Genomic DNA, 20,518 nt, shown 5'->3' with positions numbered 1-20,518 from the left:
AATAGGAGAGACGACCAGTGGGAAGACAATAAATGTACAAATTTTTTTTTATAGCAAATTTATTCATCAATCAAATAGAAATTTATTTTGCAGGAAATTAAACAACATAATTGTACCAAGGGACTACCATTATTCCTAACCTCCGTAATACCCGCTATAGAGCCAGGAGCTAGTAATACCCGGAGAGTTACAGAATCTGTGGATGTTTTCTTCTATAATTAAGTGGATTACCACCTTAGAACGATCTCAGACGGATTTAGATTCTGTTTTATTTAATGCGCCATACTTCTTTCTCTTCGTTCTGGACAAATCTTCTCTATTTTTTATGACTCGGTTTTTTATCGCGCGAGATCATAAAACGGGAGAATTTTATGGAATTTAATTTTAAAAAACATTTCTAAATTTTTTTTAAACCTAAGACTAAAGCTTTTTATGTTTTCAACATTATATAATGAAGCCTTTCTTGGTTTCTACGGGGGGAAACGGAATTCTTGAAAAGGTTGTGTCTTCGATGTAAGCCCCAATTTACATCAGCATGGTCGGATTATATAGAGACGCGAGATACAAGCTTCCTAAATTTATCTTTATGAAATTCAAAAAATGTCAACGTCTACTAGTTCTCCAAAAAAAATCTATTATTTTTTTGAGCAGAAGAAATAATGTTCTATGTGGGATTTAAACCCCGCGAAGAAAATAATTCAGACACATTTAAATACGTCAAAATATTACTTTTTCAAGAAACAAAATTATAAAATATTTACATAACTTAATAGCTAACAATAAAGCCATTTCCAAATAACTTTATAGTTAACCATCAAGTCATTTCTAAATAACTTGAAAGCTAACCATCAAGCCTTTTCAGCGTAACTAAATAGCTAACCATCAAGTAATTCCTACATAACTTAATCGATAACCATCAATCCATTTCTAGATAACTCCATTGCTAGTAATTTTTCTGCAATAGCGGACAAAATGGGTGAACCGCTACACTGATCAGTTGCACACATTGCTCCATTTACGTTAATAAGTCATCTCGTAATACTTTTCGGATGCACTGAAACATGGCATGACCCAATCGGCATATTTTATTAATGTCTTCCTCGGGTGTCTCCTTCTTCTTCCAGTAACTTTCGGGTCATACAATATTGGGAGGACTATTGTTCCAGAGACTGCAGCAGTTTGGGCGGTACCTATCACTTAAAAATTAAAACACAGGAAAAATATGAAACTCTTGTTTTTAAAATATTGCGGATATTATTTTTGGTGGTAATATAATGCCTTTCTATTTTAAAATAACTTTTATTTACGAAATGTATAAACAATGACAAAATTATTTACGCCTATTTAGTTTTGATGTATACAAGTATTGCCAACCTTCACCATCATCAATGATTCTTTGAAGATCTTTAATAACCAAACAAAATTTCGTATACTTTTATAAAAACATTTATTAGCCATTAAAATTATAATTTCTTTAGAAAAATTATTCAGATCTACCACATATTTTATTCTAATAATTCGTTCACGAAGTGTGACTTTTTTTGTAAAATATATATTTTTTAATTCGTAAGGTAGTTCAACTAATGAATTACATTTCAACTAATGAATTATTACGTTTCATTTTATACAAATATTTCTTAAGTAAGTACTGACAGACGTCAGATAAAAAGGCACTTATTTATTGTTTTATTAGAGATTATAAATCATTAAAATACACCAAATACCGCAAGGACGATGTGACCTGTCACTTCGATGAGGCCCTGTTATTTTTTGTGTCCAAGCTGTTATATCTAGTAACTAGTTTTTGGAAATTAAAATGTGTGCATCACATTATTTCATTACTAAAAATATTATATTTGATTAATGCTTAATATTTCAAAATTCGTGGCTACTAACATTTTCCTTATTCCTAAAGTAAAAGTTTATAAACTGTAAATTTTTAAAAAATGTTCTTTTTTCTTCATTCAATATATATGGGATTTGAAGTAAGCTTTTCAGTTTTTTCACACTCTTAAAATATAAGAATTAGACTTGAACATAAGTACATGAAAATGATAAAATATTTATTGAAATACTTTCCAGTTCATTAGGTATTCCTTGTCAAATATTTTTATTAGGAAAAAAGAGACATAAACAAACTCATTTGAAGATAACAAATTAAAAAAATATACATATTTAACCTAATTTATTTATGTAATAGGTACATATCAACATTATTATTAACATAAGATGCAATACTGCTTTTAAACTATGTTGGATCTGCCTTGTCAATTACATAAAAAAATTGTTCAAGAATGACCTATAAATACCGATTTACAAAAAAACTACGGTAGCCAATTTACATGGGACCTTTTGATTCCCTGACAGGCCATTGAAATGATGATCGTCATTCGAAAGAATTACTAACAATGTTTATGTCTTCAGTGGCCTGCGTTGTTTGTAGAAACAAATATTAAAATATGTATACACAAAAAATAAATATGTACACATGTCAAAGCTTTGACATAATCGCCCAGCCTTTATTAAATCTAGATAAGCATTGTGACTAGTTCGGGAGAACGTCAATCTTTGGGCAGCGCGCTGTCGCTCTTCCCACGGCTGTATGCCCTAACGGCCGCTGACTTGCCGCCTAGCATGCGATCCAGCAGGCTCTGCTTGCTTTTCCTGCGCACGGCCATCACTTCGCGGCACAAGTCCTGGAAGGCGTCGCCCACCTGCGTCACCTGCTCAGCCGCCGCCACCTCCGTGAAGTTGCACTCAAAATCCTTGGCCAGGATCTCGCCTTCCTCTTGGCTCACCTACGGACAACACAATCATGCTAAAAGTTTTAACTTATCTTAAAAGGGTGGCATAGATCTCATTTGAATCAAATTTTCACGGGAAAAAACATGATGTAACAGAAGAGCAGAACACACTATACAAATCGGATGATAAAGAAGAGAAGAGTACATGACGAAAACAGGACAATACATGCAAAACGACAGGAGAATTCATGATGCAAAAGGAGTAATATTATTTGGGTCACGATCGTTTATTATTCCGGTATTTCAATTTTTTAAATATATTATTCCTTGACACACTTGTGCTAACGCCTTCCATTTTGAAAAAAATCAGCTGAAATCGCGCCAAAATTAAGTTTATCCGTCATATCTCGTTTCCAAATTTTAGCTGAAATTATTTAACAAATTTAGTAGAACTTACAAATTATCTACAACTTTTCTTAACCAGTTTTCTTTTATCTCTAATAAATACCGAGATATTAAGTCGTAAAAATGCATATATGAACGAAAAAATGAAGAAAACTCTTTTCCTCTGGAATTAAAAAAATACTATTTTTGTGAAACACATAATTTCCAACGAGATATATGCGTTTGATGTTTTGTAGTTTTTTGCTGATATAAATAACAAACAAATCATGGTACGCACAGAACTAACAACCAGAACTTTGGAAGCCTAATTAAAATGTAAGGATGCGTTAGTTTCTCTTGCGGCAGTGACCAATAATGATTCAATAATGCTGTAACATCGTATATGTATTATCAAAAAGTCTGAAAGTGAACATAAGAAATATTTCCGATATAACTCTCTCCTATCCCATTATCTCCTTTCTCAGCGGAAGGCTTACGCCAAGAAACGAAGTCCATATTTTACTCATCTTTCAATCCTCTACCAAATATCACAGAACTGGGAAGCAGCAAAATACACGTAGTTGATGAAGAATATTTACTGCCCAAACTTGAATGGTATCGCACTCAACCTTTTTTTGCCATTTTCTAGCAACATGTCAGGTATGCAAAAATTCATTATGGAGCCAGTGCAATAGTGGTCTTCGATGTATACCCAAATTTGGTAGAATATAAAAGCACAAAATAAAACTAAATTAACAGAGTTACAAAATTTCTGCGGAAATTTTGTTTTTTTTTTTAAAAACCTGCGCCCTCAGGTACCACAGGAAAAGTTTATAGGAAATGAATAGAACAAGTCTAATTTTATTTCCCTACTCAGAACCGCATTTGAACGATCATAAACAATGACAATACAAGCTAAATAAGATTCTGACATTCGCATAGTAAACTCGTTGTCATTTCAACATGATGCGGTAATTTATGAGAATATCGAGCTGCTGCTCATTACAACTCTTCCTCACCTCCCATTGTATATTACCAAAAAGTTGGAAAAGGTTAATCATCCAACAAATGTTTTAAACACATTGAAATAGTTGAAAACATTGTATTATTTTACGCTTGGTGCAAGTGGCTGCAATACAACTGGTGCTCCGTTCAGTTAAGGCAAATACAAACTTTTTAATATTCTTAACAAGAATTAATATTATTTCACAAAATTGCACTCGAAACGAGATACTCACAAAAAACTAAACCTAGTAGAGAAAATTTCTTGTTGTTGTAAATATATTCACATTTTTACGACTTTATTTCTTATTATTTATTAGATCTTTGGTAAAATTATTTGCATAAAAGATAAAGATAATTTTATGTTCTACTAAATTTGTTACTTTAGCTGAAATTTTCACTGGAAGCGAGGTATTTTGGAAAAACTAGATTTTACGCGATTTAGGCAGGTTTCTTTCAAAATGGCGGCGTTAGCCCAGGCACTCTAAGGTCGAAAACTTGGATTTTACATTATAGGACCAGTCTATAGAACATATAAAAAAAATTGTGACTTCCGGAATAATTACGATCGCGGAACGCTAATTGCACTGGCCTATATGTGCATGAAACTAACATAATAATACAGTACTGGAGAATTTATGATGCAAACAGGGATAGTGAAAAACATAATAGTACATATAATATGATGCAAAGGGTAACCTGGAAACTCAGGACTGTGGCAATTCAACAAACCTCAAAGAAAAGAGTTCGTGGTGAAAATCATGAAAAGTGGTGTAAAAAACTAGGTTAAAAAGGTTACGTTACTTTAGAATTATAGTGCCTTTTTTATTTATCACAATTTTTTAATATTACTTTAAAAAAATTGGTTGAATTGCCACCATCGTGAGTTTCCATGAACCGATTCAAAGTGCAAAGATGATAATACATGACAGAAAAAAAATGACTCAACAGGATAGTACACAAATGATACAATGTTGATAATACAGTACAGAAGAATGCATGACAATATAATACAGAACGCGCCAGTCTAAAGAAGAAATGTCATCGCAATAACATATTATAATAAATTATTTAACCTAACGCACAGGTTTAATAAATGGACACATAGATCAAGAAGATTTACAGGAGTCAGGTTACGCAAAGATTCGGATTATCATAAGAGTGTATAATAAAATATAAGACAATCAATAGATGCGTCGAAGTAAAACAGAAGTGCTATGCATCATTTACAAACGGTACTTTGTGATATTTGCTTGAATATTTTGATAAAACTTTGTTTTGATGTTTAATAATTGCATTTACAAAAGCTGTCGTTTTTTCCTAAAGCATTCTGCTCGTGTTTACTGATGCGGTAATAAAAGCTTCGAGCATTTTACCAGCAAAAGTTTTAAAATTTGGCCTGGTTGTAAAATATTCCTTCTAAATATTAAACGTTGCGCATAGTATTAATACTACACCATAACTTGTTTTAAATTTCATTAGGTACTTAATGAACGAGTATTTGGTTATTCAAAACAAAATTCAGCATTTACCAAATATATTCGCTTAACATAAGTGCAATAAAATCTAAATTGCACCAAATTTAAAATAACATATTTTCCATTTCCATGAAGTAGGTAATAGGTTCTGTGTATCGTAGGTATTATTTTAATGAAACGCCACCTCCTCTGTTGTTATATTGTGCCTAGCTACAATTTTATATCACAACTTAAATAACCTATTCTTTACAGTGCCTCACATTTACCGTCGACATAAGTTAAGGCTGTAAATTCTTCGCAGATTTCTTGAATATACGCTAAATTCTCGAAAATCTAGCCAAATTGTCCCATCTCTATCCGAGATCACACTACGAAGAACTAAATTGCTAACAATTTTATCTTTTTCGAGAGAACGTATCCATCTTAAGCGCTTTTTCCATATATTACTCACTATATTCGTTCCCTCGAAGGATTCTCAAGGAAACTGTGATTTAAAATGCCCGAGCAGCTGAGTGATTGTTTTCTACCCAACTTTGTAAACGATGTCAATTTGTCATGCAGTGTGTGTGTATTACTACAATGTTCCCTCTCAGTTCAAAGGTACGGGCTTCTTCTTATTCATTTTCACTCATCATTGTGTGTTACATGAAGGTACATACGCATATAAATTTGGTACATACCTACCTTGTACCTAGTTCACTTACTCTCTACTACTGGAGTGGACTAACAAACAAAATTATACATACAACATATATGAATACGTAACAGTTCATAATAGTTTTATTTTAGCAGCGGGGTTAAGTCAGGTAGTCTGTAATAATATTGACACCCGACAAGTAACTTTGAGCAAAAATCAAATGATCCAATCACTCATTACGATTTATATGATTTGTGTTTAAGTGAATAATAAATTAACTTGAATTCTGTTCTGTCTCAATAATATTTAAACAATGGATTCATTTTACGAGTTTTCTCTGGTTCTTCACGATGAATGCGTCTGCACACCAACTGCGTGGCAGACTGGATCGGGAAAGACTGGTTGAGGGAGACCTTTTGACCTCTCCAGCCGGACTCTCTTGACCCATCGCCTTGCACCTCAATGGGAGTCACTCCTAGATACAATGAACCCTAGATTCCTACCCAACCTTCATACCTTTTCATTTCTAGAACTTCCTCACCTTCCTTTTGTAAAAAGACCTTCCACACAGCAAAAATATTTTCATCAGGGCATTTTGTATGTAACTAATGTTAAAAAAACGGCATTCCAATAAAAACGAGTTTTAATGGCTGAAAATACTTGTAACTAAAATACTTTCATTTTATTTTTATATATAACAAACCATCTTAGTCATAATATTACAACATTACAGGTTATATAACATTACCAAATTTGTTACCAAAGATGTCTAATTTCTCATCTACTCAAATATCAAGTCACTGGGCGAAATTAGACACAAATTTTTGAATATCTAGCTCGACAATAAACTAAATTGTGGCAACGTCCCTGGTAGTCATTCTTGTCATATTGGCAAATAGATTAGACCCAAAATATATACTAATTGTGTTCACTGTAAAATGTTTTTATTTAATTAATTGGTTACAAAACCACATAATAGTTTATCACTGGCATATATAAACGTATATACTTCCCACTTGAAATATGCCATAGTCCAACTAGTTCCCGAAAGTAGGGATTCTAACCCTCCTTCTCTTACTAATTATTTGATAAGCCGGAAAGTTAAATAATTTTTTAGAAGAAATATTTAATTAAATATTTTTTTTATTCGGGAATTGTAACATTTAACGCACGTTGGCTACTTTCGCATTAGGCCGTACAACGCACCGAGCCCCTCTTAACCCTTCAGTACTTTCAACACATTTGTTCAGTTTGCCATTTTTTCTGTGTATTTCAAATGAGCAATTGAATTGCAATGAGAATTTTTTAATTGTCCGTAAAAAAATACTGTTTGAGAAAAAAAATAAAATTATATTACCGGTGTATGTACTTAAAATAAGCAATACTATTTCTAAATATTAAAATTTTAATATCAAACGTGAAAAATTATGTCAAAAACGCCAACCACATATTTAATTTTTTTTTCCTCCAGTTATTTTTTGGAGAATTTATAAGAAAACTTTACCTTCAAATTTACCTTGTTCATATAACAAAAATAAGAAATAATTTTTAAAGTTGAACCAATTTTTACGATATCGGTACGAATTATGAATTATCCATTTTGACTTTAGGATTTTGTTAATGGATTCCAGTATAAATAAATATTTATAGGGTTTCAATTTGCCTGTAAATATTTATTTACAGGCAAACTGAAAAGAATGATTATTTTTCTTTCTAACATCAAAAAATGATGTATTTCTGCATGACAGAAAAAATTATGAAAATATTTTTCTTTAATATGGACGCCCGGTCATGTATAACCTTAAAACGCTTAAGGAGTTAACTTGAAAATACATAATTGAGCAGTAAAAAGGGCAAAATGAATTTTGTAAAATCAAATCTGACTCTAAGCCGGGAAGAGTGGTTTGAGGTTAGCCTCCTGAAAAGAGCGAAGTATTGGTTTCGTAAAAATAGCCACATAAGTTTACAGCAAAACGTCAAAAGAATATACGAAATGATTTTTTACTTAAAATCGTTGTTCTTTTTTATAAATGAACAAGTAAAAGCTTGAAGCAAGGAAAGTTTTTTTAAGTGATTCGGTCAAAAAAGCTAGTCCTTTAAATGGGAATTAATACTTTTATGGTCACAATTGATTCCTTATACTTTATTTTGCCTTTTTGACGGCTTAATTTAATTATCTACGATGCGTGGCTTACTTTTGACGTAGCCAATACAAACTTCAAAACGTCGCAATAAATAGTTCAAGAGGTTTCGTCTGTATTAAATTATTGATCTTGACATAATAAAGGAAATCAAATGTATTTCTCTTTTTATTTCCATTTTCCTCCCTTCACTTTCTTTTTACCAATTTTTAGGTTGGCACTATTGACAAAGAACCACTTTGCAAAAATATTTTATTCAAACAATGTATTTTTAAATCGTTGAGGTACGTTATTATTTCTGAACAATTTTAGATTAGTCTCTCATTTTTATTGTGTTAATATCTGACATCACTCGCAACGAACCAATGATTAATAAATGTTACGATTCACGGCGGAAATATCTGCACGAATATTTAATCCGGTATTATCAATATTAACACATGAGCAGAACAAATATGAAAATACGAAGTGATTATTATTTATTCCACCACATCGTGCACATTCATTGAAATAAGCTGACGCCGTTATATTAAATATTCTAAAAGCTCTGTTAGAATTTCTATTCAATATTATCTTATTTATAGATTTTATTATTGTTTTGCGTTTTTTTACTGTAGTGGGTAAATTTTATTTTTTATGTGAACCGAAACAAGAGTCCCTACTGCTCCCTATCTGGAGCCAGTGAGACAATGGCATCCGCGATTGTGGTATGTTGTGAGGCTGAAGGAAGTGGCGAGGGGTAGGAGATGAGAAGAAGAAGGTAGGGAAGTACCTGGCTATTCAGATCTGGTCACCAAATACGGCCGAAGCCATTTCAAGCAACCTTTTAATGCTAGATGGTGGTCTTACACCAGGACGATACTGAGAGTATATTCTTCTCAGAAACGTCAATGATTAATTTGTGAAAAAACACAAACTAATTAAACAAAACTTACTTTCACCTCGATGACAGAGGCCATAAAAATTCCTACGAATGTGTAATATCTGCGTTTGTATACCTACCAATAATATTTCATTAATTAATTCATACGCCGAAACCAGTATTAATATTTAATATATTTTTGATAATCCTCGGTATCTGTGTGGAGATCTATAATTTGAATTATTCACACTTACAAGCAAAGTGTAAGCAAATTCACAAATAAAGACCTGATAGCTCCCTTTTATCGCTGTATCCCATGAAACAGAGAATGTTTACAACGGAGCTTTCAGCGGCAGGCATGGCATTTAAATACATAACGCGGATTGTTTTTTTTTTAAAGTACAAAACATGGTTTTTTTCCATGGAATTTTATCACCAGAGATATCAGCGAAAGCCGAAACGATTTTTAATTTGAATTATATGCAATCGCCTGCAAATATGTAGGCTGGATTGTTGAACCATAATTTTACAGTAATTGAACCAATCTCTAGGAACCTGAATAAATTTTGTTATGTCTTTGTAAAATTCGTGTTATTTTAGGGAAAAATATGCGTTATTTTTTTGAAAAGGCGTTATATTTCAGCAAAGTGGTGGTATTTTGCTACAAAAGTGATGTTCCCTTTTTGATAATTTTTTTGTCTATAAATAATGAAACTACACGGAGTTTTCGACATGACATTAGCATCTCCTAAATAATTAATAGCTATTCAAGTTTTTCAAAACCATAGAACAAAGAAATATTTAGAACACATTTAAAATATCTTATAAATCGCGTGAAAAACATGAATAACCGCGTTATTTTCCGGAAAATTGACCAAATGAAATATTATTTTTGTAGGTGTGAAATATCCTATTGTCTGTAATCTAAAGTTTTGTTTCACTCGGAAGACTATTGTCACGACAACGGTTTCGTCACCGTTCCAAAATACAATGCAATATAAATCATAAATATTTTAAAAGTGCCCGCACGTAGCGACCCACGTGACATTAGTATGACTTTTTAATTTTTAGTATTCATTGTGATACAGTTACGAATATTGTAACATTTTGATACAGTGAAAAGTCGTCGGTGCACTCCTGGCATTAGTTTAGGTTGGGTTGGATTAAGTTAGGTGAGGTGAGGTTAGGTTTCACTGTTCTATTTAGCTCTGTAGCGGTTAGTGGTTAGATTTACCTGGCGCAGGTGCACCATGTCCCCCTTGTTGCCCACCAGACCCAATGGCACGTCGGGCTGCAGCTGCTGCTTGGCACGGCGGATAAAGTTGAAGGAGGCGCGGTCTGTGATGGAGTACACCAGGAACAGACCGTCGGCCCACTGCAGCACCTCTGCAGAGGGCAGGTCCTCGATGTTCTGCACAAAGTAACACAACAAATATGATGGATTTAAGAAGAGTTTCGCAAATATTCAAATTAAACATTCGTCGGTTTACTTCCAGAAGTCATACAATGACATTATTGTCAAAACTTAGTTATATGTCACAATCTACTTATTGTATCATGCTTCAACCAGTAAAATAGTCATTTATACTTAGGACGGGTTGTTTCGGAGAATCTGAACAATTCATCAAATTTCAACGTTCATTTTCAAGTTCTGTGAAAGATTTTTTCAAGTTCTGTTTTTATTTCAGTTTTGTCAAGCAACTAGCCTACAATGATATACAAACAGAACTTGAATAAGTCTTTCACAGAACCCGAAAATGAACGTTGAAATTTGATGAATTGTTCAAATTCTCCGAAACAACCCGTCCTTAGTTTCTGGCTAATTTAGTAATAGTCGCTAAGTGCATGTAATAAGAATAATTTTTAATTCAAAACAATTTACTAATAATATATTTTAATGACTTTTTATAGTGCGATGGTGAGTGCAAAGGCACATAAAATAATGCGCATTAAAATCACTATATTATTTTGGTGACGTCTTCGAAGAAAAAAAATATTACCATCCGTTGTTACACGATGTCACTAAGTGCAGTGTTTATAATATTATTTTTTTATGAATTTGAATAAACTAAAAAAAGTTGAATTCCATCATAAAAGCACTTGTAATTGATGAAAAAAGAGCTGTCAAAAGATTACTTTGTTTTTTTAGCTTGAATATAAAAATATAACTGTTTAAATAAAAATTTATCGACAATTTTTCAGAATGAACATTTTGTAAGTTAATGACTTCTGGCAGTAAGCCGACGCATTGTCAAAAATGGGAAATCAGCGCCTTTTTGTTTTAGTTTACATTTGTAATTGTCCCCCGTGCGGAAATATTATGTGTAAGATGATCATTACCTTCGGACATGTATCCAGGATTTCAAAAAGTACCGGTTCACCATCCACCAGGACTTCATGTTTGTAACGGTTGTCTGAAATAGAAAAAATAATAAAGATGTTAAAACTCCTCTAGTATAAACAATATTATCGTATCATGTTAGTTAAAAATCTGTGAGATTGAGATTTATTTAGAAATATTCCTCCTAGACATTCAATTTCAATCGGAAACTAGTGTTAGGTACATGCGGAAAATGGGTGAATTTCATCACTTTCATAGTCGATTTTAAACTATCTATAAATTAATTAGATTTGAGCTTTCGTTTTCGAGTACATCCAGTCCAAAATTGGATTTTTCAAATATAGTATTTGAAAAAAATAGATCGTTGCGGGGTTACTATCAGGCTTTTAGTTTAATGTATTTCAATGCATCGATTCGTAGTCCTGGCACCAAAAAATATTTATATACCCAGTTGCCGAAAATATATATATAAAGTTTTTAAAAGATTTAAATGTCGGATCGAAAATATATTTTTTTTGGGTTCTCTATAATATATATACACTACTTTCCCCCTTATACAACGTTCTCGAAAACCGTGTTCATGGTAAACAGAAAGTTTAGTGTTATCTTTTACTAAACCGATTATATCGTACATCTGAAGATATGACATGTTTAATTTTTTATAATCATTTTATACTACAGATGGCTCGACTTAACTCCCTCCGTGAAACGTGTGACCCGAGGGGTTAAATAATAGAAGTCACAGGCTTGCGCGAAAAAATAACTGTATTTTGAAACCATCTTACACTTTTTTAATGTTTTCAAAAGTTATTTTCTATCAAGCTTAGCATTATTTAAACAAGACCAGTACAAATGGGCCAGTTGTTTTTTCACATATTTTCAACTGCCAGAAATTCGGCATGAAACACTATGTTATTGATTATATAATACCGTGACATGGCCAAAATCAAAATCACAAAGATAGATTCATCAATTATTGTTACCTGGTGAATCCCATGAATCAATTTGGAGGTTTATTTGACAATATATTGTTGACGAATGAGGAAAAAATAAAAGAGAGATGGATGAAGTATTTCGAGGAAGTCTTTGAAAGCGAAGTGAGTGACAGTGATTCTAGCGGCGAATCAGATATGAACGATGATGGACTGAATGTTACCGAAATTAGCATGGATGAGATAGAAAGATCAATTAAGTGTATGAAGAATGGTAAGGCTGTCGGTTTCGACAATATTGCTGCTGAATATTTTAAAGGAGGTAGCCGTATAATTCTCACATGGTTGTGCAATCTTTTTAACCAATGTTTAAAGGAAGGTTACACGCCTTTAGATTGGAGAAGAGCAGTGATCATGCCATTATACAAAGGTAAAGGGTCACGTATGGAATGTGGGAATCATAGGGCTATTAGCCTGCTAAGTTCAGTTGGCAAGCTGTATGGTAGAATTTTGATTGAAAGGGTAAGAAAGGAAACAAAGGATAAAATATGGGATGTGCAAGGTGCTTTTATGAGTGGAAGGGGGTGCATGGACCAGATCTTCTCATTGCGTATGCTCACCGAGAAGTTTCTGGCAAAAAACCAGAAACTTTTCTGTGCCTTTGTAGATCTACAAAAAGCATACGACCGAGTCGACAGGAAAAAGCTATGGAAGGTGTTGTCCAAGTATGGAGTGAATGCGAATCTGACTCAGGCAATTGCGTCTCTATATGAGGGAAGCGTTGCATGTGTTAAGGTGAACGGTGGTTTTACGGGGTGGTTTGATATCACAAAAGGTGTTAAACAAGGCTGCGTAATGTCACCGTGGTTATTCAATCTATACCTGGATAATTGTATGCAAGAATTAAAAGATGTGGGATTGGGCGCGAATTTGAGTAATCTGAAAGTATGTTGCCTGTTGTATGCTGATGATGCGGTGCTGATTGCTAATAGTATGGATGATCTGCAGTCTCTCGTGTCTAGGATGAACGAAGTATGCGTGAAGAATGAGTTAATGATGAATGTAAGTAAGTCTAAAGTAATGGTGTTTGAAAGAGAAAGTACGAAAACAGTGTGTAATATAGCTGTGAATGAGGAATACTTGGAGCAGGTGGATGAATTTGTGTATTTAGGAAGCATGTTTACGAGTGATGGGAAGGCTGACAGAGATATTGAAAGAAGAGTAAATGCAGGTAACTCCATTAATGGAGGACTGAACGCAGTTGGCGCTAACAAAAAATTGTCCAAAGAAGCGAAGTTAGCAGTCCACAATGGAGTGCTGGTACCTACCCTGATGTATGGAAGTGAGGCATGGAACTGGCAAAGAAAGGATGAAAGTAGATTGAATGCTGTTGAAATGAGATCCCTGAGGCGTATGTGTGGTAAAACCATGTATGATCGTGTGAGGAATGTGGATATCCGCAAAGAGTGCAAGGCTGATGTAAGCGTAATGAGTAAGATCAAGAAAGGGACGCTTAGATGGTTTGGGCATGTAGAGCGAATGAGCGAAGAAAGGAGTGTAAGGAGAATATACGATGCAAATGTGAATGGTAGCAGAAGTCGGGGGCGCCCGAGGAAGACATGGCACGACCAAGTGAATCAGATACTTGAGTCGGGCCATGTCAAGAGTCAGAACAATAGAAGAGTATGTATGAGACGATGTATGAATGTGAATGAGGCAAGGAGTGTGTGCCAAGACCGAGTTGTTTGGCGGTCCGTCCTCTCTGCCTACCCCTGCGGGGAAACGGCGTGATGGTTAGTTAGTTAGTTAGTTAGTATATTGAAATGCACGGGGAATGATAATCATTTGACATTTCAAAACATTTGCCGCCAGGAGTTTTTGTTACCATTAAAATTACGTACAATCTATTCTATTGGAGTAGTTGGCACTGAACCGATAAAGCGTATAATTCGTCGAAATTCAGCCGACATCAGCAAATTATTTTCTCAAAACGCACTAATTATCATTATCAAGTTTGTTGCGATCAGTTTTAAAACGAATTGCTATCAGTCAGCCATAAAACTTTAATATTTATTTTTGCATATTGTGTGTATTCTGTAAAGTATCTCATTTACAGAGAAATATATAGTTTAGGATACCGGGAAAGAGTTTACCCAAAACAGAAAACATACATTGATCTAAAAATTTAAAATAAGTACGAGGGTCGTCTGAAAAGTTTCCGACCTAACAATGAAACAATTTTGTTTACTTTGTTTTTTATTTACTTTTCTACAAAGTCTCCTTGTAACTCTGTACACTTCTCCCAGCGATGCTCCCATCTCTCTAACCCGTCCAAATAGTACTCGGCGTTTTTTTCTGCAAAATAATTGTTCACAAAGATGATTGCCTCCTCATTTGACGAAAATCTCTGTCCTCCGAGCGCAGTTTTTAGATTAGGGAACAAAAATAAGTCGCTTGGCGCTAGATCTGGTGAGTAGGGTGGATGGTCAAGCAGTTCAAACCGTAATTCGTGGATTTTTGCCGTGGCAACCGCTGAGGTATTGGTAAAACAGGATTTTCTTTTTCTGCAAATGTGGCCGTTTTTTCCACAATTTCTGCCTTCAGCATGTCAAAAAATGATGCGTAGTATGCTCTTGTAATAGTTTTTCTTTTTTGAAGATAATCAATTAAGAAGAATTCATGACTTTCCCAAAAACCAGTCACCATTTCTTTCCCAGCCGAGAATTTTTTTTTGCCTTTTTTGGAGCAGGTCCCTCAAGTTTAGCAATGTTATCGTCAGTAGTTGTAGTTTTTGGACGTCTCGAACGTTCATCGTCTCCCAAGCTCTTACGGCCACGTTTAAATTTAGCGGCCCGAAATTTCACTGTGGTAAATGATGGTGCAGAGTCCCTATACACAGAGTTTAAGTTATCTTTGATTTGCGCAGGCGTTTTGCTTTTCAATTCAACAAAAATTTAATAACAGCTCGATACTCAATTTTTTCCATTTTCGCAAAAACAAAAAAACACACACCCATTGACTCACTCAAAAGACTGTCAACTAACAAAATGGCCGAAACTTTGGTGAGTAACTGTCAAAAGATGCACTACATTCACTAGCTTTTATTGACAAGTACCGCCATCTTTGCGTTGAGGTCGGAAATTTTTCAGTCCATCTTCGTATATTACGGGTACAATTTGAATGTTATTCTTACGGCTAATAAAAAGAATAAGACGAGAGTATATTTAGAAATTTCCAAATTACTAGTATGAAAAGGGATGAGGTTTATAAGTATTTAGGATACCCACAATCAAATAGATTAGACCATAGTAGTATTAAAAATGATATTAGGATTAAATTTCAAACTAGGATAAGGAAAATTTTAAAATGCAATCTATCTGCTAAAAATTTAGTAAAAGCAATAAATACTTGGGCAATACCTCTATTAACGTACTCATTTGGCATAATTAAATGGTCTAATACAGATTTAGATAACTTAGAAAGATTAATTAGAACTACGCTAACAAAGTTTAATTGCCATCATCCAAATTCAGCTATAGAACGAGTTAATTTACCTAGAAATTTAGGAGGTAGAGGTATAGTCAAAATAACTTCTTTGAAACATAATCAGGTAGAAATGCTAAGAACTTTTTTCCATAGGAAAGCTCATAGCTCAGAAATGCACAAAATAATTTGCAAGGCAGATAGAAATATTACACCTTTAAATTTATACGATGAGAATGCCAACATTTTTATAAATCCCAACCAGGAATTATTAGATTCCTGGTCAAATAAAATTTTACACGCAAAACACTTCAATTATCTCAACCAAACGTATGTTGACAAAATTAAGTCAAACAAATGGTTGAGTATTGGAGAGTTGAGCGCAGAAATAGAAGGATTTATGCTTGCAATTCAGGATAGAGTCATTAATACTAAAAATTATAGAAAGCATATAATCAAAGATACAAATCAAATTGATGATTTGTGTAGAAAATGTTTGGCTTTTCCGGAAACTATAGAACATATTATATCGGGATGTTCTATATTAGCACCGTCCGAGTATACATTTAGGCACAATCAAGTTTTAAAAATAATTCACCAAAATTTGGTAATTAAACATAACTTGATTGACTGCCGTAATGTAGTACCATATTATGAATACGAACCAAATTCATTTTTAGAAAACGAATTTTATAAAATATATTATGATAAAACTATACTAACAGACCGAGCGATTAGTCATAATAGACCCGATATAGTTTTACATGACAAAATTAAAAAAATAACTTATATCATTGATGTTGCTATTCCAAATTCCTGTAATATTCAAAAATCTGTTAGTGAAAAAATAAGAAAATACACAGATTTAGGAAATGAAATAAAAAGAATTTGGCATTCTCAGACTATAAAAATATTACCATTCGTTATTTCGGCTACTGGCATTATACCTAGCTCTCTAATTAAAAATTTAGGCGTATTAGATCTATCAAAAAATTTATATATAAAGATGCAAAAGTCGGTCATTTTGAATACATGTAGGATAACAAAAGATTTTTTAAATATTTATGTTGAGGGATCAGTAGGATTTATAGGCCCTGTTAGAAGTTCTACCGAGCCGAACCCTCTGATATGAAAATATCTGGAGACGGTGAATTTTTTTTTCCCATTTGATATCTGGTGATTTGACGTGTTGTTGTTCTTGTATTGTTTTGTATTTATTTTACTTATATAATGCACTTACATAGTGTTGATTGACTAGCTGATCATTTGTGGAAAAGTGAGTGGAAGGGTTAAGTTTTTCCTTTGGGGAAGACTTAACCCGGACAACTAAATCGGAAGTTTAAAAAAAAAAAAAAAAAAAAAGATAGTTCTATTTTCTTTCAATGAGAAATTTGGCGTGTTTTTTACTGGCCTTAAGACATACAAAATATATATTTTTTAAATATTGATTGACGAGATGGTAGTGAGCCAAACCTCCACTGCAAGAAAAAAACGCCACCAGACCTCAGGCGTAGCGCCGGAAGGAATTTGCTCTGACCGATATGACGAACCAATCTTGAGGTCTAGCACGGACGATCGATATAGCCCTATGTCAATACGATATTGACTAAATTTGTGATCTATGGTCAGTTAGCAACATTCCCTAGCACGGTCGACGATTGATAAGAAATTTCGACAAAGAAAGCCCGCCAAATCTCTTTGGCTGTCAATTAAATTTGGGTGACTGTTGAAATACAAAACTTTTTTTTAATAATATCCTTTTTTATGTAAAGTTACTGGTTTATTAATAAACGGAGGAAGATTAGCGAAGCTTCTTGGAATGTAAGACGTCATTTATGCGATCAATTAAATCCGGTCCAATTTGAAGAGACAAAATTTAGACACTTGCTTCGTATATCTCGTATTATGGCCAAAGATCTCATTGAACATTTTTAAGTTGTGATTAAATTGTTTAAATGTGACCTCATTAGCTTATTAAATCGCTTTTTAATGCCAAAAAGTAATTTTGGACTGCCAATGCATATGTAAGTTAGTATTTCGATTCACAATTCTGATTTTATAAATATTTTTACGTAAATACATGACGCTTAATGATTCGAAATGTCAAATTACTTTAGTGTTGCCAGTAAAAATCAATAGTTTTACAAAATCGGAACAATAAACCAAACTACCGACGAGTTTTTAGCAATTTAGCTAGCATTTTCGAACTATTGATACGCCAACCGATATCGAATGCAAATCGATAAACGCTCGCAATACTGGCAACTAGGAAATGAATTAACGTTAGACAGCTACAAAAAAGTTAAAGATACTAATAAATTGAGAATATCGAATTTTAATAATAACTTTATATGCATTTGCAGTCCGCGTGTACTTTTTGACATAAAAAAAGATGTTAATTAGTTCATGAGGTCTATAGTTATAACTAAAAACTTTTGTTCCTCCAAGTTGATCGCGTTTGGATCGTCCATGGATCGTGCAAACAATTTCTTTCAACTTAATTGAAAAAAATAGTTCATGTAATAGTTTATTTTAATATAAATATTATCTGGGTACAAGGTAGTTACTTAAGGTACTATGAAAGAATAAGGCAAGTTAGTTCTGCAGGCCAGGAGATAGAATAGTCTATGTTTTCGGTGACAGGGATAACCATCGGGAACATAGAAATGAATGCTCTCCATGATTTTCGAGTTTTAAAACCATCCACGAATCAGACTGAAGAAATATGTAGCAAAGCGCACATCCCTCCTGACCCGTAGATAGTTCTTCTCCAACATGAGAAAATACTTTACCTGGTGTGGACTCCAAATTACCGACCCACTTTCTAGTCTTCTCCTTACTAAGGAATTAAATAAAACTATTAGAACTCAGGTGTCTATAAAATAATAATAAAATAAAAAACCCAAAATTCTCAGTGAAGTGCTACTTGCCGTCTCAATATAAGCATGAAATGCAGCTCAACAGTCATTGCATCTGTGGAACGCCGGTGAAGACTTCAAACTGGTGTGAAATAAAGTCAATATAGTTTAACTAATATTTTTCTTTTGTTCAGATAACTTTCAAACTATCTTAAGATATTATTATTTTTTTTATTAAAATTTTATCTGAGACTTTGTCAAAAGCCTTACTAAAGTTCATAGTATTAAATAAATATTCCTGATAAATCATTAAGTTTGTTAGAGTAGATCTATTTGCCATGAAACCATGTTGATTGATCTCAGGCGGGAGTTCAGAGAGCAGAGTAAATTCAAATCATTTCTAGAGCGACGACTGCATTCATATAGGTCTATAGTTAGAGATAAGAAGCCTGTTTTCCATTTTTTCGGAAAGGTGCCAATTTTTTAAAATATTTTTTTGGGTATTGAAATGAAAGATAGGTAGGTTATGAGGTCACAGCGTTTATTTGAGTCAGTGCAGTTGTGAGATGACGACGACACTAGGAGTAAGTGGAGATGACGGCGGTGGAGAAGTCGAGGCTGTAAATTCGGTAGCTCGACACCACGTCGGTGGAGACGGATGTGTTCAGCACTGGGGATGACGTGGAGTCTTCGAGGTACTCCAGTGTGAAACGCGATATTGTCCTGGTCGGCAGATGAGCGGAAAATGCAGGCCGGCGACGATGTCGCGGGGCGAAGGTATCGCAGGATCTATGCGCGTGGGAAGCGGAGACCTAGGATGATATCCAGGGCCAGGGGCTGATGTAATCCTGTCCCGAGTCCTTGATAATAATGTAATGTATTAATCCTATAATGAGGGCCGGCTATAGCGGACGCTCAGTAGGCAGCGGGCGTTCACTATTGTAACTGCTGATTGATGATTGACTGACCACGTCTCGATGCGACCCCTTTTATAAGCGCCCGGTTCGTCAAGAATATTTGGGGTGTAAGTGGATGCGCCGTACTTACAATGGTTTGCTAGATACGATACGTTTTGCGTGGGCGAACATTTGGAAATATTCTAGTAGCATCGCTACAAGTTTAAAAGTTTAGTGAGAGGAAAAGTCAAGACTGATAAACATTTTGATAAGAGGATTGCAGGAATTTTATCAAAACCAGCCGATTTTTTGAGATCAAGGGATTTTAATTTAGTTCTAATATCACTTTCTTCGAATATACATTGATTAAAATCGATCTTGTCATCATCATTAGTTGATAGAGTGACTAATAATGGAGAGTCGTTTGAAGTTTTATAGACTTTACTGAAGAATTCGACGAAGAGATCAATGACTTCTAGGGGATTATCGCCCATTTTATTATGTAAATACATGTTAAAGGGAATGCCAGATTCATTATTATTGAGCGTTTTTGAAATTTTATAAATGTTCTGAGGTAAGCATCAGCCATTTCTTCGCATTTATCAATGCGTTTTCGGTAGCAAAACTTAGACATTTTTTTAGTAGTCGTTCTTAGTTCACAAAATTTAGCGTAATCTTTAGGATCACATGATGATTTGTAGACTTTATGAGCAATTTTTTTGTCTCTAATTATTTTGATAAGATTTAAGGTAACTCTGAT

The 20,518-nt window shown here is 33.9% G+C and overlaps 1 protein-coding gene across 3 annotated transcripts in view; it reads right to left on the bottom strand.

Moving 5' to 3' along the window:
* Positions 1–1,271: 1,271 nt before the first annotated feature.
* LOC149412404 (ras-related and estrogen-regulated growth inhibitor) overlaps positions 1,272–20,518 on the bottom strand; it is a 137,023-nt gene continuing 117,776 nt past the window's right edge. For all 3 annotated transcript variants that reach the window (XM_089645782.1, XM_089645784.1, XM_089645783.1), the window contains exons 4-6: positions 11,589–11,662; positions 10,483–10,659; positions 1,272–2,798 (exon numbers count right to left, since the gene is read on the bottom strand). In XM_089645782.1, coding sequence (XP_089501908.1) covers positions 2,562–2,798; positions 10,483–10,659; positions 11,589–11,662 — 488 coding nt within the window. In that variant the 3' untranslated portion in view covers positions 1,272–2,561. The remainder of the gene's footprint in view (positions 2,799–10,482; positions 10,660–11,588; positions 11,663–20,518) is intronic.

Source organism: Hesperophylax consimilis, chromosome 23 (assembly GCF_061612785.1).
Source record: "Hesperophylax consimilis isolate HC1 chromosome 23, BYU_Hcon_1.0, whole genome shotgun sequence".
Lineage (NCBI taxonomy): Eukaryota > Metazoa > Arthropoda > Insecta > Trichoptera > Limnephilidae > Hesperophylax > Hesperophylax consimilis.
Note: the sequence above shows the minus strand (reverse complement) of the source record. Positions and strands in the feature narration are given on the sequence as shown.